This window comes from Haliaeetus leucocephalus, unplaced genomic scaffold (assembly GCF_000737465.1).
Source record: "Haliaeetus leucocephalus isolate CR32 unplaced genomic scaffold, Haliaeetus_leucocephalus-4.0 Scaffold200, whole genome shotgun sequence".
Lineage (NCBI taxonomy): Eukaryota > Metazoa > Chordata > Aves > Accipitriformes > Accipitridae > Haliaeetus > Haliaeetus leucocephalus.
In genome coordinates, this window is record NW_010972636.1 from 732,055 (window position 1) to 756,530 (window position 24,476).

A 24,476-nucleotide genomic window follows, 5' to 3' on the forward strand; every position below is an offset into this window, starting at 1 on the left:
CCCCCCCCCCGGGACGTCACCTCCTGCTTGGAGCATCCTGGTAGCACCCCGCTGGAGAAGGGCATCTCCTGGGCCCCGGCCGAGCGGCTTCCCCGGCCATCCCGAGGGGATGCTCTGCCCGACTCTCTCCAGCATCACCCAGAGAGACCTTGGCAGCGGGGACTCGCTGCAGCCTGGGTTGTGGGTTCGCTCCCATGGGCCTGGGCGAAAACCTAAAGCGAGCGTGGCAGGGGTGTGTGGGGACGATTGGGACTGCGTGGTATGGGGAGGTGGCGGCGATGCAGCGCCGTGGGGAAAAAAAGTGCTCCGGTCGTGGGGGATGAATGGAAAGGGGATAAATCCTGCATGCGGGGCGATAAATCCTGCCGGCACTGAGCAAATCCCAGTGCCGGCAGGGGTGGGAGCACCCCGGCAGCAGGATGCAGGGCATGTAGCTGCTCTACGGGAGGGAGGTGGCGATGTCACGAAGGATGGACAAGCCTGGGAGGACTTGGCTGTGCCCGGGCTTGGCACAGGATCAGGGAAATGCTTGCTGCCTCCTGTTGCCAACTGCCCTGGGAGCTGCGTGGAAACCCAATTTTGGGGTCCTGCAGTAGCACACCCCCCTAGGGACACGATGCTGGAGAGCAGCTGGTGCCGCGCAGGGACAGCTTGCAGGTCATTTGGGAGGATGCAGCTGTGGCATGGGGAGGGTGAGGACATGAGGATATGCCGTGTCACCCCGCCGTGGCACAGCCCGGCCCGGCGCAGGTGGCTTTGAGGCAGCAGCCAGTTTGGCTGGGGGGATGGGGAGGGGGAGCAGAGAAATCCCAGAGTACTGGAAACAGGCTGGGTAAAACAAAAGTTTGTGCAAGCAGTACCTGCAAGGGAAGGGAAATCCTCTGGAAATGCCTTAAGCCTACCCACAAAGCGCTGAGCTAAGAAATAAGGATGGTAATTCACTCGACCGTTCACAGGCAGGTTTGGCTCCTGTGTAGGGGCACCCACCTCGTGTTCATCCCTGTGGGTTGGTGTGATGCGAGGGGACTTCTTGCACAGCCACACCACTCCCAGGCAAGAGGGGGGTCCACTTTCCATGAGGCTGGTTGAATGCTTCTGAAGGTGCCTGTGCTGGTTAAAAAAGGACAAATTGCCCTCTCATTTGGGATTTATCACTGCTGGAGTGGTGTTCAGTCCTGCCAAAGTAAAGGAGTTTTATTAGTGCTACTGCTGCCTGTGACGAGACCCAGGTCTCTCTCCTAGAAGCTGCTAAGAAGCAGAAGCAGTGCTGGGGTGAGAGTGATGTTCCTGTGGGATTAAGATGTTTGCAGGAGAGGCAGAGCTGCGGTCAGCTGTTGTCAGCTTTTCTGAAGGGCTTGGACAAACGTGGGCAACCCGCATCTGTGCAGAGCATCCTTCCCAGAGGCTCAGGAGGAGCAACGAAACTCCTTGGATGCAGATTGCTGCCTGCCATGGGAGCTACTGATGAGCCTGCTGTTCATTTGTCTGGGGCAAGTTGTGTAGGTAGGGCTGCTCCTCTTCTTAACATCAGGCAGGGATGAAGGGTGAGCAGAGAAAAAGATCAAAGAGGGGGTCTGGAGGTGGCAAAAGGAGGCAGCAGGGTGATGTAGGGGAATGTGGGATCAAAAGAGGTGGGCACATTCCCTGGTGTGAATAGGGTTGAAAGGTCAGGGACATTGGATGGCTGCTTTTTCTCTTCTCCAGGTACCAGGTCAATCCTACAGTTTGCAGAGCACTTTTTGGTCTTTGGGTTGGTCATTCATCATCTTTCTCAATGCTAAGTGTGAGTGGTGAAAGGTTTATTACTGTCGAGCACAATGGCATATATGCAGCATCACCAGTTCAAAAACCATTCATGTGACCCTTCAAAATTAGGGAACCGGCTTAAAAAGTAATGACACAAGGAATAAAAATCCTCAATACTCTGCATTATTTTAATGCTCCTCCAATTTTCTGGGGTTCTTTAAAGGTCATGTGTGCATGACCTCAACCATAAGGTCTAGGACCACTTTCAAATAAAAGCTGGGGTGAGAATGAATAATTGCCTGTATTACTGTGGCATCAAGGCCTGCATCCCCTTGTGCTAAGCATGCAACAAACAGAACAGGAAGATGTTTCCTGCCCCAAAGCAATTCTCCTGTAATCGTGTTAGAGGCGTGTGGGCTGTAGCATAATCAAGCACTGTAAGAGCCGTGAGAAAGTCTTCCATCTCAAATCCTACTCCAGCTCTCCAGAAAATCATTAGCAGGACCTGCCCCTGCTTTTTTTCCAAAGGAGAGAGCCCACAGCCTCTTGAATGCTCTTTCTTGTTCCCCTATAAAATTCCTCAATGGGTTGTTAAGCCCCATAAGCAGTAAGGTGGCCTGAGGCTTGGAGGGGTAAATCCTATCTCCCCACTCTCCCTTGATCTCTGTCTCCTGTGCTCTAAGCTTTCAGTCTGCACTCTGCTTCTTTTCCCTCCCAAAGGAACCTAAAAAGAAATAAATCCAAGAAAGAGTGGAAAAAGAAAAAGCCACCAGCCCCCAAAACAACGTGCTTAGTCATTCATGATGAGTTAAAAATAGTTTCCCAAACGAGCAAATTGCTGAGCCAACCAGATGAGCGTCATCTCCATAAACAAGGGGGCTCATCCTCCCTCTCCTTGGGCAGGGCCTTGTCTGAATGGGCTTTTGGCAAAGCCCTGAGCAGAGTTGGTTGGAGAAGGCTCAGGCCCATGAAGACAGCCCTGAGGGTCAGGGCCAAGCACCCTACTACTCAAGGGGATGTGTAATGAAAAATTTTATCTTCTTTGCATCAGTGGAGACATTTAATAAAGAGTGAGTTATCAAATTGTCATGTGCACGGAGTTCTGCAGAGATGGTGCAGTAAATGGGAGGGCTGCTGTAAACCTGAGGATTTGCTGGGCAAGATAACATGGGGCTGCATGCAGGATGCTCGTGGGATGGGGGGAGCTCTTCTCCCTACTAGAAAAGCATGGGTGGACAATCCTGGCTCTTAGGTTCTCCAGCTCTTGGCCAAGATCAAGCCTGTGATTGTTCCCACTGAGACGCAACGTTCAGTACTCATGGCACGTCTAAAGGCTTAGGCACAATCCCCTCAGCAGAAACAACGCCCTCATATTCCAGTCGATAAATATTTGGCAGCGGATGACTTGTTCTTCCCTTGGGCTATTGAGGAATGGTGGGCTGCATGATTGGTTTTCAGGACCCAGCCAGCTCTTTTGGGTTAAATCTATCTCTTTAACGTAGGAGAACAGCTGATTGGGGTATTAAGGCATCCTGGGGGAACAGAGGCTCGGGTCATGCCAGTGGGGAAATCAGTTAAGCTCTCTGTGTGCTTAGATCTGTACTCAGAAAATGGGATGGGACTTGGCTGCATCCATCTTGCTTACGTAGATGATGCTTTTTTCAAAGTAAGGATTAGCTCTTATCTTCCACCTGGCACATGGGCCCTTCATTCTGCATTGAGTCTCCAGCTCCCATACGTACAGCAGCACTAGGACTAAAAGTCACACAGGCAGGCAAGAGGGATGGATTTTTCCTACATTTTGAACTCCCCCCTCCTCTGTTCTTCATCACTGGGCTCTGGGAGCATACACTTCACATCCCAGTGGGTTTTAGCCTGGACTTAGAAACTGGAGTCCCACCTTGGCTACTACAGGACTGCTCTATGTCCCAAGTCAAGCAGGAGCTTGTTCTAGCTGGCCCGGAGGACCAGGGGACAACCTGAGCACCCTTGCTGGGTCCAAGGGAGGACTACCCTTGGCAATACTCAGCCAGGGAGATCTGGTGCCAGGAGAAGGCTGTAGGCTAGGAGAGATGCTGGGAGTGCCTGCTGCCCCAGTGACATTGGGTCAGGCAGGTGACACTGTCATGTTACCCTACAGAGGCTGGGTTATGTTTTAATGCATTGAAAAGAAACCCGACAGGCTCCCAGCATGTTTCCTTATCAGAAAGAAGGGAAGGAACCCTTCTGAAACACAAGTCCACATCTGGGTGACCAGACATACTGGGACAACAGGTCAGGGAGACAGTCTCTGGCCACTGAGAAAGTCTGGCATCTCAAACTGCTTAAGGAAAGACCACTCTCAGAGTTAAGGGGGGAAATACTGTATTTTCTTTTCAGTTTTCTATGATGAGACAGTAATTCTGACAGCAAATTAGATTAAAAAAAACAGTCACGCAGTTAGAGTTTGGTTTAAAAATGCAAATAAAAGAACAACGGGAGGAGGCCCATTCAGGGAAGACTACGATGAACTGCTCCTCCAGCCTATCCTAAGGTATGTCACTCAGGGCATCGCTTTGGGCTGTGCTCTGTCCCCCGGCTGCAGTCTCCTGCCTGCCTGAGGACAGACATCAGCACAGCCTTGGGTTACCGTGGAGGCTATGACACAGACGGCATAAGGCATTGCACACCCAGCAGAACCATGGCCCAATGGCTTGTTCTGGGACTGTGCTGCATGTCCCACTTAAATCTGATGCTGAAGACGTTGAAAACCCACTGCCAGCTTCACGTCAGGCTTCCCCCCCACATCAGTTCTGATTAGTGGGTACCTGAAGGTCTGTCTCTGTCTTGCTGCGCTGAAGAAATCCTGCAGCTGGAAAATGATGTAGCAGGACTTGGAGGAGCTCTGGGCACTTAACTGGTGTGAAACCGGGGGTCTCCAGAGAAGTGCTGAATATCTGCTGATTTTGGAGTACCTATTGATGATTATTTTTTTGGTAACATGCTACTGTTCTCTAGCCAGTCTGCAACAGATGTCCTTAGGTGTCCAGATGCAGGGCTGCAGGTGAAGATTACTAGCAGGCAGAAGGAAGCTTTGGGAGCAGCCTTTGTCACATCTGGGGTTGCAGGGGACAATGCACGTGACCCAAGTGTGCCCAGGCCTGTACCCTCCAAGAAGTGAGGCATGGTTGTAAAGCCAAACTGATCAGCTGTAGCGGGTGGGGACAGGGGATCTGCAGGCTATGCACTCGCTGTTCTCCCACAGCTCACCTCAGGACCTCTTCCCCACCTTTGCCTCTGATGCTTGTGGTGAATTCAACATTGGGAATGATGTATATGCATTTCACTGGCCATAACCATCTATTTACCCACTGCCCAAAGACCTTTATTGGGAACTTCCTTGGCCCCACCAGTACTTCTGGCAGGATTATCAATGAATTTTGGGGTGCCAGGATTTTACTGTCTGTTTTGCCTGGTCTGGGGTCACGGCTGGTGCTGATCTGGTCCTCTTGCCGCCCTCAGCTTTGTGCCTCACCTGCTGCCATTCCCTAACTTCAGGACCTGATCTGGTGCAGTGGGAAAGCAAAGAGAGTCTTTTACTCCCAGCACAGGCTGGGATTCTTGGCAGATTCTCTTCTGCTTTCTAGTACTGCTTAAAACTCACTTTATCATCCTCCCAGCCCCACCAGTGTTTGCCTACTGACACCAGCCCAGTGAAGCGAGCGGCTCCATATGCGCAGATCTCGGCTCTCCAGGAGGATCTGCGAGCACAGCTAAATCAGCTACAACCTCTCCAAAGCGGGATTGTGCCTCACTCTGTCTGCAACACAGGGTGGACATGAACAGAACTCTCACCAGCATTAGTAAGGTGGAAAGCAGGTAAGGAGGGTGTTAAAGGCAGTTGGGTTTCAGGACAGCGCAGAAGGGAAAGTGAATGCAAGTCCACCAGCTGCCACGGCACCCTCCTGCCCAGGAAACTTGTTGGGTCTGCCAACTGTCTCTTGAGTTTTGGGCAGTTCAAAATGCTGTGAGTAATGTTTCCAAAAGGTCTTATGTGGCTGACAAACACCTACGGATTTTATCAGTATGATTTCGGCTTGTAGATCACTTAGTTGCTTTAAGAAACATTATTCTCAACTCACTGGCTGCAGATGAAGCTGGGAAGATCTGCGGTTTGGGGAACCTGGGAGAAGTTCACCAAACTTGAGAGAACCCGTGTCAAGTGACTTTGCTCAGCAGAAAGCAGGGCCTTCGTGGCCATGAATTCAAGTGACCTCTATTAAATCCTATGTTGACCCCCTTTATATTCATACTCCCTGAAGAGTCCCACCGGCTGCTGCCCCCCTACAAATCCCTGTCCTGTTAGGTCAGGCACGCAGATGGCATGCCTCCAGCTCTCTCGCTAGTGCCATCACTACACAAAAAGACACCACCAGAGCCCTCGGGCTCCAAAACTCAACCCTTGGGCACGCTACTGCGATTCCCCCATTGCTCCAGCCCAGGACGTGCTCTCCTAGGACCAAGCCAGCACAAACCCATTGAGAAATGACCTAGCAGTCGCTGCCTCAACCCATTGTGATGAAGATGGACTCTCCCCCATCTCCCGCTCCCCCACTTCATCAGTGAAAAAGCAAGAAGTAAATAACGTGCCAGACGGCCTTCCCCATCCCTCTCCCCCAGTGCAGAAGCCCAAACCCAAGACCAGCCACACAGCCTCTCTGCAGGAAGAGGCGTCAGGGGCTGGATCCAGCCAGGTGGCCCCCAGGAAGGAGACAAGGGCTGGGAGACGTGAGAGGGCCTTGTTCAGCTCTGAGAATCATTCTTAAAAACAAATACTGGAACACCTAGCAGTAAAGCAAGGGGCTACTCCAGCTGGAGTCATCAACTAGAGACATCCCAGCACCACTTACTCAACGGAGGGAAAAAAGTAGCTAGCAGGGCACTAATGACTATTTTCCATGTAATTTTAAATCTAGTTCCATTTCTTTTTCTTTTTTTTTTTTTTTTCCTTTCCACTCACTGGGTTTCTAACCCTGGTAATCTTTCTCTATGGCTCCTGTGTGTGTGTGTAAGTGTGTGTGTGGCAGAGGCAGTGGGGGTCAGGCGCTTAGGCACATTTGGCAAAGCCAACAGAGTCGTTATCACGGTCAAAGACGGTGTAGTAGGGACCGATGAAGACATCTCCCAGGATCCAGAGTGGGCCCCCGGGGGGTGGGACGTCCAGGCCTGAAAAGCCGCTCAGGCAGATGGTCTCTCCTTGTACAGAAACCTAGACAGAAGAGCGAGAGCTTCAATCCGAGGAGGTCCTCCCTTCCCTCAACCTCGCAAGCTGGGCAATAACACCTGCCAACGCTGGCTGCGCTTCAGTCTCTCCCAGCTTGAGATCCACAGCTTGCAAAAGTAACTCCCAACCCACTGCTCCCATGGCTCCAAACTCAGCTCCCCCTCCTAGAGCCTTTATGCAGCAAATCATCAAGTAAAGCCACACATGCCCATAAACCTCCCAGCCCACGCAGCTCTGAATTAGAGCCATTATTGAAATTCTGCACAAGATGGTCCTTGCAAGTTGAATTTGATGGCTCAAATGCCAGGCTGGTGGCCTCTGCTATGGTAAGGCTTCATGGCACCAGAATCCATCAGGAAAGGGCAAAATGTTTGTAGAAATTGATGCAACAGCCTGCCTGCCCTTCCTCTCCCATACTGCTATCGCTCATGAGCATCATGCAGGGGGTCTCATTTCCCCAGGACTTTGGTGAGGTTGCTTGGGTCTATCATCAGTGACACCAGCCCGTCACCCCAACCTTTCAGACGTTTTCCCAAGTGCCAGCTCCAGTCTTGCTTTTGCTGCTCTTGCATTTTGTGTTTCATGGTTGAGATTTGAGTGGAGGAGGCAAAAGTTAGGCCCTGGGGGAGAAGCATAGGGCTGGCAAAAGCTGCCTGGACATACCTTGAAGACATACTGCTCTCCGGTGAGCTGGTAGGGCTTCCCTCCTAGTGTTAGTGTGACAACAGGCAGAGATGACACCTTATCACAGGGGATCACGTACTGAAACGGCAACAGTAAAGGTTTTAGATGGCAGCTGCCACAGTGTCAGGAAAGGGCACGGTCTCTCCCGGGCACAATCACGTCTTTGTTGTGGTTTTCCCCAAAACCAGCTCATCTCAGGGTGCAGAAGAGGCTTGTGCTGGGCTAAGTGGGCTGCTCCCTGCCCAGGGCTGCAAGCTGAGGGGCCAGAGGGTTTTAGGGATAGGGATAGAGCCAAAACTTTTGGCTCTGCTGAGCCCCAGGGCCCAGCACCCGATGCAGCAGGGCTGGAGGTCCTTCCTCTTCCACAGGAGAGGGAGATGTGGCTCAGTACAGCCTAGAGACTTAGACAGGGACTCGCAGTGTGACGAACAGACAAAGCTGGTTTAATTAACACTGGCAAGTCTTGGGGAGGGTGGCAGGTCTAAGTCAGCTGTTGCTGCAGCATGGGGTCTCCAACACTGCAGAAAAGGCCTACAAGCATTCATGGCTCTGTGATTTGGGAGGGGTTTCAGAGCAGAGCATCCTTCCTAGAGGGTCCTTATAATCCCTGTTGCTCCACAGTTTCAGGGAGGAGAGGTGACCTTGTGAGATTAACTATGATGGTTAAAAACTTGGCAGGGGAGAGTTGTCATTTGCATTAAATATATTTGTATTAAAGTGCCTCTGAACTCACATTAACGTGAATCCTTGGCCTCAGCTGCAACTCATACCCCTTCTCCTCCACCTCCCAGAGATGGGTGGCAGAAGTGACCCAAAGCCTCCCGAAGTTCATGGGACCTGGCCCTCTACTGAGAGTGTAAGCAGGGCAGTGAACACTACCCGGGGTCAAAAACCAGAGGCGTCCTTGCTATGCCAGGGGCTTTTCCAGGAGCAAAAGCTGGGAACAGAGAGCAGAGGGAGCAGAAGACCAGGGTGTCTAGAAGCATCTGGGTGCTGCGATGGCCACAGACTCCCACCTTCCCAGCCTGGCCTCACCTGGCCTTTGATGAGTGGTTTTGCACCAATGGCTGTCTGCAGCTCCTTCACTTCCTTGGTGGGGCCAGTGATGAGTGAGGTTCCTGTGTCCACGATGGCCTCGCAGCCCCCTTTGCACAGAGTCAGCCCATTGGCAACGTCCACCCTGGGGAGAGATGTCCAGACAGAGACAACTCTTAGAGGCCTCCCAGCGAAGGCTGCAAGAAGCAGCAGGCAAAGAGTTGAAGATGGCTGAGCCTGGGCAGTATGCAGGCATGCAAGGGAGGGCTGCGACAGACGTCCGGGAAGGACAGATGCTCAGAAATACTGATGCAGCACCGACTTAGTGCACAGACCCCCTGGCTCCCTCTCACCTGCTCCTGATTGAGCGGGTGTCTTGAGATGTTACGGCATTTCTGCAGAGAGCCTGGACTGCTGCCTGCGTACCCTGCCTGCTACCTGCACTCCAGAGCAAGTACTGCAGCTAATGGGCACGTGAGCGAGCCAAGGGCAATGCATTAGGGACTCGTATGACCTGTGCTACTGCAAAAAGCAAAGGATTAAAGGGGTGTTGTGACAGCTGAGAGGGTCATGGGCAAGGGAAGGGCTCGTGTACATTGAAGAGGCAAGACAGGAGCTGCTTGGCTTCCTCACCCGCATCGCGCTTCACAGCAGCGTGGACAGATAAAGCCTTCCAGCTAAGGGTCTGCCACACTTTGCCAACACAGCAGGGCTGGGGGAAGATGAGAACTAAAACTCTGCACTGGGGAGGGATGCAATCCCTAGGAAAAGGACGCACTCTGATCACAGGCCGCTTTTAAGTTCCCATCACGTGGGAGAGCTCAGAATAGACTGTGGGGCTGGCGGCCGGCAGCTCAGCCCGCTCTCCTCCCCTCTGCCTCCAACAATGTGCGCTGATTGCCACACCGTGCCCTTCAGTCAAGGGCTGGCTTCCTGGGGCCTCATCCTGCTCCTCCGGAGCTGCGTGCAAGCGAGCCACACAGCTTAGGCCTCGCTGAGAGCTGAGCAAAGCCTCAGCAGGGCTCGCCCTGCCTGCAAGAAGGACATGCCGCTGTTTTTCCCTGCTTCGCAAGGGTGCAGCAGGCATTTTCAAGGGCCAAGCTGTAAACAAGAGGTAAAGATTTTGCAGAACATCTCCTGCTGTTTTCTGCCTCTCCTCCCCTTCCAGCAACAAACAATCCAGCCTTAGGGCGGGATTTTAATCTGCTTTTTTTTGGTGTGGATGTGTTGCAGGGATAGAGATGATTCCTTTTCGGGGAGGGTCTCAGCCCAGCCCCAGGTGTGAGCTGTCTGCACACATGTCCCCATGCATATAGTCGGGTGGAGGGGGGGACTTACGCATCCATGTGGACCTGCCAGTAGGCCTTGCGCGTGACATTGACCCAGCTGAAGTCGCCACTGTAATACTTGGGGTCCGTCCCTCCCAGGAGCAGCTCGCCACCAGGCTGAGCTGTGGGGTCTCTGAAAAAAAAACCAACCAACAATCCATATGCGTGAACATCAGAGGCAGGGCGGAACAAACCCCTCCATGTGCCCCCAAAATACATGCTGGGGTGCTTGGGGGTGAAGCACAGCATTAGCAGCATTGGAGACAGATGACTGACTTACATCATGCTATAATATGTCAATATAAGGACAGATACTGTGAGATAGGCTGGGGTGGGGACATGGGAATGTTTTGGCCCAGCCAAAGCATCTTGCAGCTTTTTGCCTGGTGCTTTTCAGGGCCACCTGGAGAAACTCACTGCAGAGAAGGGGGATGGCAAAGGGGAACTGAGCACTGACACAGGGGCCCCCCAAATAATCAGCTTGTAACAAACACCCGTGCAGGGTTAGACATGGCTGATGCAGCGTTAGGTTATCTGCACTCGACTCCGCACCAGCCAGCAGCCTCAGAGCCGAATCCTCAAGGTTACCGTCAGATAAAAGCTCGCTGCTGAGCAGATGGGAAGAAATATGGTGATGGGGGAGGGCTGGCACTTGAACGGCCAGCAGCAGCCCTCTCTGCCCTCCCTGCTCCTGGCGTGCTACTTTTGGGCTGAAGTAGTTCAGAGTCCCCCTTTGGTGCCAGGAGGGTGATGGGGTGTCCTGTGGGGAGGATCAGTGGGTGTGAAAGCACTGGGAGCTGCAGAGGAGGATTTCCTGGGGGGTGAGGGAACGATAGCCCCATCATTAGTGACAACCTGTGGGGGACATGCCTGCCTGGGAGGTTACATGGTGGTGGCCATGTGGCTCATGGATTTTGGCAACAGGCTGGGGCTGTGTTTACTCCCCTAACCGGGACTGCACTAGCAGCTTGCAATCTCATGATCACAACCCTGTTTATTTTTATTTCTCTTTCCTCTGGAAACATCCTCTGTCTCTTAATCAGTTAAGAAATCCAGTAGTAGACCTACCCAGCTTTTTATCAGTAAAATGGCTGCATTTCTGCTTCCCTTCTTAATTCAAAGCAGTAAGAAGAAATTTTGGCCTGACTGCTCCAGATAGGAGACCTTGCTGAGACCTCCCCAACAGTGCTGGCCAAGGTGTAAACCGGCACATGGCACGAGGTGCTACCAGGAGACATAGAGAAATGCCCAGCTGGGCTTGCCCTTGCAACGAGAGGTGTGGCACCAAACCCAACACTACCTGTTCAGGTAGAATGAGAAGATGTTTTTCTCGATCAGCTTCTGTTGCATGATGTTATCGAAGAAAGGGGTGACCTTGTCCACAGAGATCCTTGGGAATGCCATGCCCAGGATGCCATCGAACTTGGCAGCGATGAACGTGATGCCTGGCTGCTTCACGGCCTCCCCGAAGATCTGGTTCTTGATTTTCAAGTTACCGAGCTGAGGGGAGATGGGGAGGGAAGGGAAAAGCAGATTGTAAAGAACACTGGCTTGGGGGACCAGGGCGGAAATGGGATCTCACTGAACACAGGCTGTAGCGTATCCCTCAATACACTGCCACACTCCTGCCTGCTTTTACCCTTGCATTTGTAGGCAGCTGCAGAAACCCTGGTGCCACTCTCCTCGGGGTGAGGGGTACAGGGCACTCTGGCCACATAGCGGCAATTCCTGAGTCCCTGCAAAGCCCAACGCACCCCTAAGGGCAGGAGCCCCCCCCTGCTCTTTGCTCACCTCACTCAGCGTTTCAGCCTTTTGCTGGGTCCCAGCACTGGCCATGCCATTTTGCAGCTCCTCCTCTTTGCCCAGAGGGCCCTATATCACTTTGTCCTCCCTACATCCCTTCCCCTGCCGCCTACTTCATCCTTTCCTCCCAGTCTGAAAAGCTCTTGTGCTGCACCTTTAATCCTCCTCCCCACTCTGGACAACGTCTAAGTCATCTCTATGTCCTACCTCCTCGGGTGCTGCACCCGTGCCCCGGTTGGGAGCACAAACCCCTCTCACCTCTGCCAATGACCCCTGCGATCTCCCCTGCATAAGAAACATCCCTAGGGTACTGCTGTGTCTCCCAGAAGAGCCACCAGCCTGCAGAGAGCTCCTGTGGGAGGGGAGAAGACACAGCCAAGAAAGTGAGGTTGAGCCCGAAGCACGAAAATAGCAAGCCGAGTACTGTGAATGCAAAGGTCACCTCTCTTGCCAGCCATGAGAAGGACTGGTGTTCCCCGCTGGAAAGCTGAAATGCTTCGCAAGGGCAGATCCCCGGAAAGAAGGAGATCACAGAAAGCAAGATAGCTCTGCTGACGGGGAGCAGGATGTATCAGCTGGCTCCTGGCTGTAGCAGTTCAGGAGGTTTCCGAGCTTCTGGCTGATGACGGGCAATTTTAGAATCCGTGCTAGGACAATTTCAGCCTCTCAGCCTGCAGCTAGCAGCCCTGTAGTGAACCAGGCTGGACTGAAAAGCTGGCCTCTCCTACCTGATGGCAGATAACGATCCCTGTAAATTACTAATATCCCCCCAGGGTTAGACAGTGCAAGGCTGGGTCGGGCGGTGCTGGCTTTAATGGTATCTGAGACTTGCACTAGAAAAGGGCAATCGAGCCTTGCAAAAGCTAAAAGCCACAGGACAGGATGCGGGGCGAAACAGCTCACAGCAACACATCCGCTCGCCGGCGCATGGCAAGTGCCCCCGTTGCATGCCACAGGTTTACAAAAGCCACCACTCCACCACTTGGCACAGCTGGTCCTGCAGCAGCTCAGAAAGTTCAAAAAAGCTTCCACTTAAAAAAAAGTAAAATGCAATGGACTGATAAAACTGAGCGCCAGGTTCGTTGAATATTGTCCTGGTTGCACATCCCAGGAGGGAGGCAGATATCTGCTTGGTGGTGGGGTCTCAGCAGACCCTGCCCACACTTGGTCCTCAGCGGGACTGAAAGCCAAGAGCATCTTTAGCACAGCACTGGTGCCAGGTGACAGATCCTTTGTCTCTGTCCCTCGGCTGGCTCTCGTCCAGACACAGAGAGACCAAAAATCATTACTAGTGGATGGCTGTGCAGTGGCTGCCCTTCAGCGCTTTGCAGACAGGTGTCGGCACCCTGCAGCTCGCCTGGCCTCCCTGTTAGCGGCCTCAGCCAAGCGGGCAAGCGCCGGATGGCAAAGGCAGACTAGAGGTGAGGGCCTCCGTGGCACGGTTTGGCACCAGGGCTTGGGGCTCCCCTCTGCAGAGGCACAGGGGAGAGGCGAGGAGGGGCATCTCCTGTGTGGCATATCTGCACTGCAGCCCTAGGAGAGATGGGGCCACATCGCCATGTGCCCCACAGGCAATGATGTCTCCTCTGCTGTCCCTGAAGGACATCCCAAGGTCAGACTGCAATAAAGGGATGAGATGCCTGAGCAGCAGAGGGCTGGCTGAACCCGCTGCTCTTCGGAGAGCGAGCAGCACTGGGGAGTATGGTGCTCCAGGGCATCATTCCTCCACAGAAGGAGGCAGGATGTTCGACATGAGCTCGTCACTCTCTCCAAAAAAAATTCAGGGCTGAGGGACTCTGGACCACCTGCCAAGCAGCACCTTTCGGTCAGATGTCAGTGCTTACCACAGGCTGCTGTGGCTGCTTCCACCCATCGGGATGGCTGGAGCCGAGAGGGTCACCCTGAAGGCTGTTTCAATGTCTTGTCTTTCCAGACTACACCCAACTGGGAGCTTGCCTATGGGATGTTGTGCATCAGAGGAAGCATCTTGGTGTCCAAGCTGAAGGTCCCTGACCCTCTGAGTTGGCCCTGCTCCTCCTGTGTACTGCAAGCGTGACACTGCTCAGGCTCCATGCAAAAGGTTTCTCTTGCTTCTGCCCAGACAGAAACCAAATGCTACAAGCTGTGCCAGCTGCCAAGAGCCATCCCCACTTCCTGAACAAGCTCAGGAGCAAAATCCTACCTCTGAGTCGCTGGGAAGTGGAGAGCTAATTAGCAAGCAGGCATTAGGGTGATAATTACAAACGAAAAAAAAAGAAGAAAAAGCTGCAATTTTCCTTCTGACTCACTTCAGCCCCTGCATTAAGCCAGAAAGTGCCTAAACCAGCCCACACTTTCACAGGACAATAAAGTTCGCTGTTTGCCTTGCTGCCCTGCTCTATTACTGGGACAAATGCAGATGCCTCCACCTCCATCTGTATTTTGCAAATGTAATGTAAGAGAAACCATTAATACTACATACACGGTGCCTTCATTTGGCGAGAGCTGCGGGAAGGCTCAGATGGGTGGCTTTTTTTGCAGCAGGGTGATTCTAAGTGAACCGAGGGATGTGGGAATTAAATGGCATGAAACAAAACTGCAACGGTCCCGAAGCTTGGTGGGCTGCAGGAGGCAGAGAGCAAAACCAGAGGTGCAAAGCTGCTGGCAGCCCCTGTGGCTCTCCCCCACAGCCCTGTCTGCACTGATTTTCAGGGTTCACGGAGCCCATCAAAAGCCCTCTCCCCCAAAGAGGGTCCTGCACCCAGCCTGAGCTGCTGGCATCTTTGGATGCAGCACAGAGGCAACGGCTAGCCTGAAATTTTCCTGCTATAAGGATGGGCTAAAGAGTGCTCCTTGCATGAGCCACCCACTTCAGGCTCCTCTTGGATATTTTTCTTTTGATCCCGATGAAATTGGTAAGCCAATACTTTTCAGCTGAACCTAACATGAAAAACCCCAAATCCCTAGATTTATGTGCTTATTCAACACTTTTGCTTTGTCTCACCCCTGCAAAGCAAAGATATGCTCTTATCCCTGCCAGGAGACCAAGTAATCTGGGAGCACGTGCGCCGCTGACCTTTGGCAGCTGGCAAACGCTCATGAGCATCTGTACCTGGGAGGCAGTCGTAAAAGGCACCCACCATTTACAGGACAGAAAGCTCAGCCTTTGCTCTCTGAAAAGGAAATGATGGAAAGCAACCACCAGCAACCCAGCTACCTTGCGTTGGGCCCTGAATGCTGCTGGGGAAGCTCACCCAGGTGTTACACAGCCTTTGCAAACATAAGCACCATTTCTTGACACGAGACCAGGATGGGGCATTGAAGACCCCATTTCTGGCCAGTATTTGGGCAGCTTCCCATGTGGACATCCACTGCCGCGTGGATATTGGCCTGGAACAAGCTGGGCACCACCAGCAGCCTGTGCAGAGGTGCTGGTATGCACTTGGGCTAGGAAATTTCTGGGGTCAGGAGGAAGAGGGTTGGAGGGATTGGCCAGAGACCATGTTTGCAGAGCACCACGTGTGCGGTCCACGCTCCTAGCCTGCTGACCTGCTGATTAATACCTTCCCCATTCTCTGCCTGCCTTGGTCATTGTCAACTCCTCAGCCATCATCACCACCTCATTTCAAAGCAATTGGAAACATGGCGCTGAAGCATGCTTTATACAAGTAGGACACTTAAGAAGGGAGACCTGTTGAAATCAAACAGCTTTGAGCACTCTGCTGAAAGCAGGCTGGGGCAGCTCAGGGCAAGGGCAGTTGTTACTCACCGTGACGGTGTCCTGACTGAGGTACCCAGAGAGGCTCCCTGTCCCGTAGTGGATGGCGAACTCGGTGCCATTCTCCACATAGGTGCTGGATTTAGAGGCATCGTACTTGTGGTGCAGCACTGCAGCCAGGGAGAGGGACACAGGGGGACATAGAACATTAGTCCTCCATGATACCTAGGGCTCCCCGATACCTAACCCCACAGCACCTGGCTCATCAGGACAAACGGACACTCAGCAATGGTAAGGTGGTCCTGAACCCAGCATTTGCCAAGCCCAGACTGCTTAACAAAGCATTTCCGATGTCTGGGGAATTAGGTGGGCAGATCCAATTTGGCTGTTAAATCGGATTTGGCCAAGGGGTATTAAAAGCCTAGAGCCTACGTGGCTGGTGTGTCAGGGTGTGTTAAGACAGCAGAGCAAAACGTTTCCCTCTGTGCCACGGAAAACCAGGGTGGCTTTAGATATAGCCTGCTCTGGGCATGAACATTTTTAATGGATTTATCTGTTTCTTTTGCTAAGACTAGGTGGAAATTTTTTTACATGGTCACTCTTTTTTGCACAGAGAGGGCTCAAAATATTCTTTTATTTGCAGAGGAGAAGGGCTTTCCCCTAGTCTAAGCTGCTTTTCCTCTTGGAAGGGTTGGGAACTGTAAGATATCCCTGGTTTTATGGCCAGGCAGATACCTCCTCCGCAGATTCCTCCCGAGTCACGAGTTGGGCAGCGGCCTGTGGCAAGCTCGGCCAGCCCAGCTCCACAACTGCTTGCTGAGCGGGGCAGACAGCGGCTGAGGATGAACCAGCTGAGCCCTATGGAAACCGACACGCTACACAGGGACTTCCTCAGCTGGACCGTCTGGATCCCAGTCTGGCAGAAGGTTAGGCTCATTGCATACTCATAAAACAAGCCTTTGGTCCCAGCACCTCCCGCACCACTGCCTTGGGAAACCAGCTCCCTGCTACAGAACAAGAACCCCAAGACAGACTAGGTCTGGACCTCATCAGCCTACTAGTGTTCTAGATCTCATTTCACGCATGCAAAAAGAAGGTCCGTCTCCCCTCTGGGCGCTACAGGACCATACAAAAAGTCCAAATTTCCTCCCTATCCTCATTGAGCACTGTGGGTCGCCTTTCATGGTTGCATTTGTTGTCTCCACAGGTTTCTCTGCTCTGCTTAAGCAGCACAGACAGTGGCTTTTAAATGGCATTTTGCCATAGCCGGGTTTGACACCTTCAACTGTGGAGGTTTATTGTGTAGGAATGCTACAGAGCAAAAAAACTTGTAGTCCCTAAGACGTTCTCACCTCATCGTGCCTCCCTGGCTTTTGTTAATTATAAATCCATAAACATGCATGCACATGCTCCATGCGGCAATAAAGCAGAAACTAGGACAGTTTGTATCAGATCTGGCAAGAGGCTGATTTTTTTTCACCAGCCTTGCGCAATGGGGCAACAGCAGCGTCGGTCTATAATTTGGGGAGAAACATCACAACCTGTGATGCTGCTCCCTGGCTGCAGGGCCGAGGCTGTTGGGGAAGGTTTGAAGCTGTGTGTGGGTGATGCAGAGGGGAAAAAACAGGAAGGGAGTAATGAAGGATTGATGTGGGAGGTTGGGATCCTATTTCCAGCTCTGACCCTAAAGACCCCATCAGCCTCTGGCAAGCCCTTTCATGCTGCTGCCTCAGTTTCTCCTCTTGCAATGCCAGGATCTGCACTTTGCAGGGAAGAAGAAGCTGTTGAGCCGTGGCTGCCACCAGTGACACTTACGGCAAGCGATGTCCAGCAGATGACAGTGCACAGATGGCACCCAGAGGTTGGAGGAGCCAGTGTCGAAGACCACAGTGAACTTCTGGGGGGGGGTTCCAATGCCGATCTCGCCGTAATACTGGGCCTGCAAAGGAGGAGAAGGGAGCCATGAGCTGAGACAGCCAGCTGAAAACAGGGATTAAAGACCAAAAAAAAATCTCAGGATTGAAAAAGGGACCACCTTATTATCTAGACACTGCCCTCCTCTTGTTTTTTGGCAGTAATGGGCTCCTAGCCTTCTTCCTCTGGAAGGGAGGCTCCCTTTCGCTGTTCACACCTCATTACAGCAGGTGTGAAAAGGATAAATTGGGGAGGAGAAGTGGGATGGGTGCTTGTGGGGGAGGACTTTTGGGGCAAGGAGACAGGGCAGAAGACAAGGGGGAAGGTCTGCAGGCTGGCATGCAGTTCACTAGACGGAAGAGAAAAAAGATAGGAGAAAGCCAAGCAAAACACCTGCATTATTGAAAAGCTAAAACTGGCTGGGAAGCTGCTTTGCTGGCGAGTTTGCAGAGGAACTGTGGGTTGCAGCGAGCAGCAGCTCTGCCTGAGATGGGTGGAGGTACTGCTGCTGGGGCTTTTGGTGTGTGCTGGCGAGCCACTGGGGTGGGGAGGAATAAATAAATGCTAAGTCGTGGGCATCGCAAGGCTTTGGAGGAGCTGGAGGGAGAAAAGGCCATCAGCAGCACCGTCAGAGAGGGATTTAGGGCTGCAGGGTGAGAGTTTGGGAGAAGTCCCTGTAGCGCAGGTGTCTGATGGATACCCCTCTGCTCTTCATGCATCTCTGCTAGGACTGGAAGAAACCTGAGTGCCTGAGGTGTTTGCAGGGCATCCCTCTATCCAGAGGGGAGAGGATGAATGGGGAATGCTTGGCAGGTCCTGGATGGGCCCATTCTTCCCCAGCCCTCCCAAAGGGGCAGAGAGCCATGTCATGCTTGGAGAGCAGCTGGATCAGGGCCCTGGAGAGAAGGCTGAGAGCAAGGGAAGTCAACCTGTGGCCTTTCCAAACCCGCCATGTATTTAATTAAGGGGGGAGGGGAGAAAACAGGATTATCAAAGCTGCTCACCTCCTGTGCGCTTAGTTTGCAAGGGTTGCTCACTGAGTAATTAATAATCCATTGCAATTAGCTGTAATGGGGAGGCAGCACTTGCTGCCAGTGATTCTGTAATTATTGCTGGGCCTTGAAAATTAATCCCCGGTATAGGGGCCCCATACATCATATACACAGACCCGTGAGGGGTCCCAGGGGCTGGTGGGGACCATACAGGGTGGTCTAGGGGAAGCTGTGCCTTTCATCCCAACAGCTCCTCTGGCAGCAAGGGCATTTTCGGCCGGGCTGGGAGGAGTCCAGAGGTCCCTTATCTCCCACTGCAGGTTGCGCTAGTCCCCCTGGGACAAGGGAGTGGAGTCCTTCCCCAGGTGGCAGCCTGAGCTGCAGTTGCAAGAGACAATGCCGTGGCGCAACTGCTAGCGCCCTGGCTTTCAACACCGCTGATTAAAACACTGGCGGCCCTTCCCAGCACAGGCCTGGCAGGATGGTGCTGGCTGGGTGACAAGAGCCCCTGGGGAAGGGGAGCAGAGGGGAATATCCTGAATTAACACCCAAATACCTGGCGCCAGCTTTATTCTGCTGGCCAGTGCTCACATCCCACCCCCCAAGAGCCATGAGGTTACCTGGTGGGGAACCCAGAAATAGGAAACCCCACCCATGTCTGGCAGCTGGGCAAGCGCAAACCTCACATCCTTTACCTAGCTTCTCCTTGTATCGCTGCTTCCACCACAAAGGTCCCTTTGCTCTTTAAGCCACTGAGAAGAAGGTGGAGGTACAGGGTGGCTTTTCCCAAGGCCGTGCAAAAGATGAAGGATAGCAAGAGGAAGTGTCCTGCATCCCCAGTCCCATAGCAAGCTGGTGCCAAGTCTGAGCCCTCTTTTCCTACCCCATGCTCACTCTTTTATGCCCCAATGCCACAAGGAGTGGAGCGTGCTTTTTATGCCCATCTTGCAGAAAGTGGAGCCCAAAGGGGCCAGAAAATGCTAGGAAGGACCGCAAGTGAGCAGGCCCCTATTTACGATCATTACTTAGTGACAAAGGGGAAAGGAAATAGGTCACAGAAGCTGCAAAGCTCCCACTTGGGTGGCAGTGGGTTGTTTATTATTATTATTTTAATTATTAGTATTTTTAGTTTAGCAACTTTTGGCAACCACCCACCAAGCCGCAGGGGGTGCATGAATCTCTCCTACAGGATCAACATCTCTCCCTCTTTCACTTTCCTGGCTGTGGTGGGACAGCAGGGCAGGCATATCCCACCACCCCCCTGGGATGGGTACCCCCAGAAGTGAGAGTCAGGCGACTGGCATCGCGCTGGGGTCCGCTGCATTTGGGGGGTGGTCGGCAGAGGGGCTGTTACTCACATCCATGTAGTTCTTCAGGATCTCCGGAGTGGGCTCAGCCAGGTCAGCGAAGCCCAGCTTGAACTTGAGGAGCTGGGTGAGGGCGTTCATGTCCGGGATCTCGCTGCCCACCTCGTTCAGGACGCGCCGCATGGAGGGGAACTTGGTCAGGGGGATCCTGCAAGGGGAGGGCGGAGCGCCCACCTGTTAATGGGAGTGTGTGTGTGGAGGGGTCACCCCGGGGAGGGGGGCCACACAGCTCCACCGAAACCAGGGCACCCGCCAGCATGGAGTGGGCGAGGTCTGGGCTCCTGCCAGCCCCCCCCGTGCCGGATCTCCCGTGCTCGGTGCTTTTCCCAAAGCTGGAGGACGGCGGGGAGGGAGGGCGGCGGCGAGTGGCTACCAAAGGTCACCGGGAATAGGGGAAGCCGGAGCGAGACCCCTCCATAGGCAGAGCATCAGCCCTGAACCCCATTTTGGGGGGTCCCAGCCCTTCCCCCCTCTGCTTTAACGGTGGGAGAACAGCACCGGGGCGAGGGGGGGTGCCTGCGAGAGGAGCCCGGAGGCCACCATTGCACCAGCACCCGGGGTGCCTGTCCCACGCCCCCCCCCATCCCCAGCAGACCCTGAGGGACCCCTCACGGCTCACCTGATGAGGGCCGCGCAGGGCCCCGCCAGGGCGAGCAGCAGGAGGAGGCCGCGGGGCCCCATGGCGGCGGTGCTGGCGGTGCTGGCGGTGCTGGCGGTGGTGCTGGCGGCCGGGGGGGGGCACCGAGGCCGGAGGGTCCCGCTGCTGGCAGGCCGCGACGCCGCCTGCCCGGCTGCCTTCCCTGTTTTTGTAGGAGCGGCGGCCCCTCTCCAGGGATTTTTCGAGTCAGCTGACGGTCTAAAATTGCAACCAGCGGCGTCACGTGAGGGCGGGCCGGGGCGGGGGCTCCCGCGTGGGGTGCGGGGCCGTGGGTGCTGCCTCACGCCCCCCCCCCAAGTCGCCAGGCCTGACCCCCGGTGCCTCGGCCCATGACTCAGCCTCCGGGAAAAGGGGAATAAACACCATTAAAAAAATCACGAGGCGCCCCGCCGGCCACGCGTGCTCGCTTCTGTTCTGTCTGTAACTTCCTTTCTGTTGGCTTTGTTTTTGTTCTTTCCAGGTTTTCTGGCTTTTCTCTCTTCCCGGGGGAGAGGGGCACCCCCCCCAGGCCAGCAGCCCCCCCCCCGAAACCCTGCTGAGCACAGCCCCCCGCCCCAGCCTGGCACGGTGAGGGCTCAGCCTGCTCAGGGACCGCAGCCACGCGCCCACCGTCACCAGTGGGGTTTAATTTTTGCAGCCAGGCTCACCGGGATGTCTGCACCCCCCCGCCCAGGGGGGCCGTGGCAGCCCCCTGGCCCCGTGCTTCTCCCTGGCCCCAGGATACCCCCAGTTTGGGGGGACTCATCCCTCCAGGCTGGGTTTTTTTGGGGGGAGATGGGCGTATCCTGGCCTATAGCTTGTTTGGGAGGGGCCGGGGGGGGAGGTTGCCAAGCTAGATGTGCCCCCCCCTCGAAATGCCACCGTGGCAGTACTGGGCCGCTTACAGTCATTGAGGATGATGCTGGTGCCGGGCAGGAGCACTGGGACGGGCTCTTTTCTACCTCCTGGCTCAGAGGTGCCACCCTGCCAGCTTGGGAGGTGGCGGACGGAGCTAATCTCTGCCCAGTTCGCCCTGACCAAGCTCTTACAGAGCCACGAGACCAGCTGGAAAAAAAATACAAATAAAATCGGATTTACAGACACTTTCCCTTCCAAGTCCTGAGGGCTAGGGGTGTTTGTTTTCTGTTCCTGCTTGTGCCCAGCCTTGGGGATGGGAGAGCAGCAGCCTGTGGGAAGAGCCGGACACTGCTGGAGTGGGGGACCCCTGGCTTCGTGACGGGGTCCCTGTCCCTTGCCCGCCTCCTTCATGTTCATTCAACTTCTGGAAAATCACTGGGTCATGTTGCTAGCACCTGGCTTGCACCATCTCCTCCCCACCCTCCCTTCCTGAGCCTCTTCCATCTTCCCAAGGCCTCACGCAGCATCCCGCTGCCCCAGGTCTGTGCCTCCCGACCCTCAACTGTGGTCCGTGCCGAGTGTTTTTAGGGGGTATTCTTGCCCTGGGCTGTGGCTTTCCCCACTAGCTCTCCAAATTGCCATGCCGCAGTCAAGCGGGGGGTATTGGGAAACCTGCCGCCTCCCTGTGGGACATGGCACCCATTGGGATGCGGTTTTCCAGAGCGATGGCTGGAGGCATTGCTGAGTGCGCCAGCTCCCGTTATTTCGGCCAGCCCCCGCTTCCCTCCTGTCCCGCGGGCATGTGGTCAAGGCGAGTGCCACTGACCCTGAGTCAGCAAAACCCAGCGCCCTCCTGGCCCCGCGGCACTGCGTGACTCAGCAAAACCCTGCGTGGCTCTTTTTGGGCAAGGGACCAAGGCGTGGCATGTCCCCAGCATCTGTAGCCCAAGCCCAGAGGCATCACTGCTGCTGTGGGCTCCAGCTTGGGGGTATCCTCCTCTTGTCCCCCTGGGTACCGGCAGCCCTGGTACTGAGTGCCCATGGGTGGGAGTGGGTCAGACATAAACTAACCTAACCGCGGTCCCAGTCAAGCAAACCCACCCTCCCCAAGGGCTCTAAACCCCTTTGCAAATACGCTTTTCAGACAAATACGCTGGGCCTGGGGCTTCCCTACACCCTTTCAGGCTCTCCCAGAGCCTGCGGTGGAGCTGGGGAGGTACCGGCCCTCCTCCCTCCTCTTTGAAGTGGTTGGGAAACCATAGCTGGCCAGACAATGTGCACCTGGCCCCCAGGCTGGGGCACCTACGGCATCTCCTCTGTGAGCATTTCCAGTCTAGCCAGTCTCTCCCAGCGTCTCATGGCTACAGAGCGGGCTCTGGCGTGCAGGGATGGGCTGGTGAGGACAGCACACCATGCTAGCCCCGTACCATCACACGGTGCAGTGCAAAGTCCTTCAGCAGGGTCAAGCAGTCCGGACCCAGTCTGTGTCTGTTTTTTTAATTCCAAGGGATTAAGGGCAAGCTTTGCTGTTAGCAAAGTTGTTATGAACAATCCTTAGCTTGGGCTTCGTGGTAGCAGGGCTTGTGTCTGCATCCAGAGCTGCTCTCATACCAACATGAGAGAATCACTGCTTTTAGACATGCTTCCCTAAGCAACTTATGTGTCCATCGCACTGGGCAGCCCAGACGCTTCCCAATGGTTTATTGGGAAAAAGGGAAGATGGGGCTGTGTCAGGGAATGTTATGATGCTGATCCTCTCCTGAATGCTTACAGGCTGGGAAAGGGATGGGGGGCTTATCCCCAGAGTGTTTAATTTGGCTCCAGCCCGTGGCACCAGTGGTTTTGGAGCTGACACCACTGTGCTTGCATGCTGGGGGACCAGTGGGCCCAGCAAGGAGCCAGGATTTCTGCATTTGGGCTCCCTCAACACCTCTGTGTGATGTTTGCCCTGATGTCAATGTCTTGAGAGGTACAGCGGGGATGTTTAACCAGGAGCCAGGAGCACATCTGGGTATTTATAGGCTGGAACCATGAGAGTTGCACCATGTTATCTTCAAAAGATAGACTGGCATGAGCCTGGCCTTAGGGGTTTTTACACATTTTTCCTTGCTTGCGGAGCAAGAACCTGAGTGCCGCAGCTGAGGTGTCTGGAGCAGGCAGGGATGTGCAAGAGATGGCCAAGGGACCTGTCCCTCCTTGCTCCCATTTTCAGCATGGTGGATGAACCCCTTTCCTTGCTGGTCTGTCTCCCTGGCCCCCTGTATCCCCTCAGCTCTGGTGGGTGAGCCGGAACGCTGTCCCCCGTGGCCACGGCCCTGGGTGTGGGGTGACGCGCCCCTAGGAGTGGGTCATGCTTTCGCAACCTCAATCCCTGCCAGAGAGGATTCCCAAAGGCGGGGGGGGGCTTGAATGACTCAGCCCCAGCGGCTCCCGCAGGGAGGAGCACCCTGGCCCCGGGAGATTGGGGTCCTCTCTGTGGGTGACGCCAGGCTGTCCCACCTGCCCTTTGCCACACGGCCACGGACCTGATGCTGCTTAGTTTCAAACTCTTTTATTTTGGGGGGGGCTCTAGCAGCTCCCCCATCTGCAGTCTGGCAGCAGTCTATCAGGGATGCTACGGTGGCGTCTTTCTCTTTACACATGGCTGTGCATTTGCCTTCACCCTTTCCTTGATTTTTTTTTTTAAAATTTATTTATCGCAGCAGTAGCCAATGCCCTGAACTGCAATGACATAATGGGCAAGGAAAGCTTCGGTTCAGAAATGCCGATTATTTTTTGGCCAAGAGATGTCAAATACAAAGCTGCAGGTGGGATTTCTAGAGGACAAACATCTTCTTTAAATTCAGAAAAACGGGTTTGGGATTTTGCAGCTTGTTGCTAAAGGATAAAAGAAAATTATTCCTTGGTTTGAGCTGAGCAGAGCCTACAGGTGCACAAGCCTGGGCAGGTCTGGTTGCAAACACCCTGACTCCAACTCAAGGTCCTGGTGCCAGTGTGAACTGCTGGATGCAGCTAATTAGCGGAGCCTGATTCACCAGCCCTGGGCCCCCGAGCGAAGCAGTGGTAACTTTTTCCTGGTGCAGTGCCAGGACCTCACCCACTCCCAATGCTGTTTCCTAAACTGACATACAATTTGCAAGGTGAGGGTACGT

General features: G+C 54.2%; 1 protein-coding gene across 1 annotated transcript; it reads right to left on the minus strand.

The window, feature by feature from the left end:
- Positions 1 to 4,883: 4,883 nt before the first annotated feature.
- Positions 4,884 to 20,659, minus strand: CTSD (cathepsin D). The gene is made up of 9 exons (XM_010566002.1): positions 20,449 to 20,659; positions 19,821 to 19,977; positions 17,372 to 17,495; positions 15,608 to 15,726; positions 11,357 to 11,556; positions 10,067 to 10,189; positions 8,729 to 8,873; positions 7,673 to 7,771; positions 4,884 to 6,994 (listed from the first exon to the last, which is right to left on the minus strand). Exons 1-9 carry the CDS (start codon positions 20,508 to 20,510, stop codon positions 6,833 to 6,835), a joined length of 1,191 nt encoding a protein of 396 aa, XP_010564304.1. The 5' UTR covers positions 20,511 to 20,659; the 3' UTR covers positions 4,884 to 6,832.
- Between the last annotated feature and the right edge of the window lie 3,817 nt (positions 20,660 to 24,476).

What these genes read in the sequence shown, in the direction of transcription:
- CTSD (XM_010566002.1), bottom strand. Translation starts at nt 20,510, where the DNA reads ATGGGGCCCCGCGGCCTCCTCCTGCTGCTCGCCCTGGCGGGGCCCTGC. An exon ending in CCCTGCGCGGCCCTCATCAG is followed by an intron (nt 19,978 to 20,448) that starts GTGAGCCGTGAG and finishes CTCCCCTTGCAG; the next exon opens with GATCCCCCTGACCAAGTTCC. An exon ending in TCAGTCAGGACACCGTCACG is followed by an intron (nt 11,557 to 15,607) that starts GTGAGTAACAAC and finishes ATCTCCCCTCAG; the next exon opens with CTCGGTAACTTGAAAATCAA.